This window comes from Rhinopithecus bieti, unplaced genomic scaffold (genome assembly GCF_001698545.2).
Source record: "Rhinopithecus bieti isolate Rb0 unplaced genomic scaffold, ASM169854v2 scaffold_78673, whole genome shotgun sequence".
NCBI classification, from domain to species: domain Eukaryota; kingdom Metazoa; phylum Chordata; class Mammalia; order Primates; family Cercopithecidae; genus Rhinopithecus; species Rhinopithecus bieti.
In genome coordinates this window covers 1-940 of record NW_016902770.1, presented here as the reverse complement: position 1 = coordinate 940, position 940 = coordinate 1, and the positions used below count along the sequence as shown (strand labels likewise).

At 41.5% G+C, this 940-nt stretch overlaps 1 protein-coding gene across 1 annotated transcript; it reads right to left on the bottom strand.

Moving 5' to 3' along the window:
• Positions 1-357: 357 nt before the first annotated feature.
• On the bottom strand, positions 358-937 carry LOC108526072 (olfactory receptor 10K1-like; the record flags this gene model as incomplete). The annotated part of the gene is given in 3 exon segments (XM_017866760.1): positions 358-617; positions 620-754; positions 757-937. Coding segments are annotated over 3 exon segments (576 nt in total), but the record flags the coding sequence as incomplete, so codon positions are not given.
• Positions 938-940: the final 3 nt, after the last annotated feature.

The following is a 940-nucleotide window of genomic DNA, read 5'->3' as shown; positions in this document are numbered from 1 at the left end:
GGATACATCTTTTCTTTCCTGGTGTATCCAGGCTGTCTACTTCGAGACATAGCTCTCATCAGTTCGGATGCATCTTTGCTCTCATATTAGTTTTAAATTAGCAATATTTAAAGCAGTAAAATATAACTAAATTTGTTATGGAACTGAGTGCTCTGTTCCTGTATGTGATTAGTCTTGTTAAAGTATCACGGACAGTAGAAAGCCAGACTGTCTTAACTTCTGTGAGCCTCATTCCTCTCACATGTAAAATGTTCTTATGTTACAGTGGAGTTGAATAATTAAATGAAAAAAAAAATGTGTAAAAGCACACAATTTGCCTGGCATGTACTAAGCATTAGCAGTTTAAAAAATGGCTCTTTAATTAAGAGGATATAAAGTTTGGCTGATTGTTCTTCGTAGGGCTGATTTGGATTCCTTATTTCTCAGACTATACATCATTGGATTGAACAATGGGGTAAGGATGGTATATGACACAGATATTAGGGTGTCTTCCCTTGAAGAGTAATTGGTTTTGGGCCTTAAGTATATGAAAGAAGCATAACCATAGTGAACAGTTACCACAATGAGATGGGAGGCACAGGTAGAGAAGGTCTTGTATCTTCCAATGGAGGAAGGGATTTTAGAATGGCAGAGATGATGCAGATGTAGGAGACTAGGATAAGTAGCAGAGGAATGACCAAGGCAAATACACCAAGCATGAATATGACCAGCTGACTGAGGCCGGAGTGCTGAGATTCCAGTTTAAGGACAGGGAGATGTCACAGAAGAAGTGATGGAGCTGGTTGGAGGAGTGGAAGGGCAGATGAAATACTAGGAAGGTGGTGACCAGGGACACAGTGAAGCCACAGGCACAGGCAGTGGCCACTAGTCCCATACACATCCCATGTCCCACGAGCACTGAGTAGCGCAGTGGGTTACAGATGGCCATGTAGCGATCATA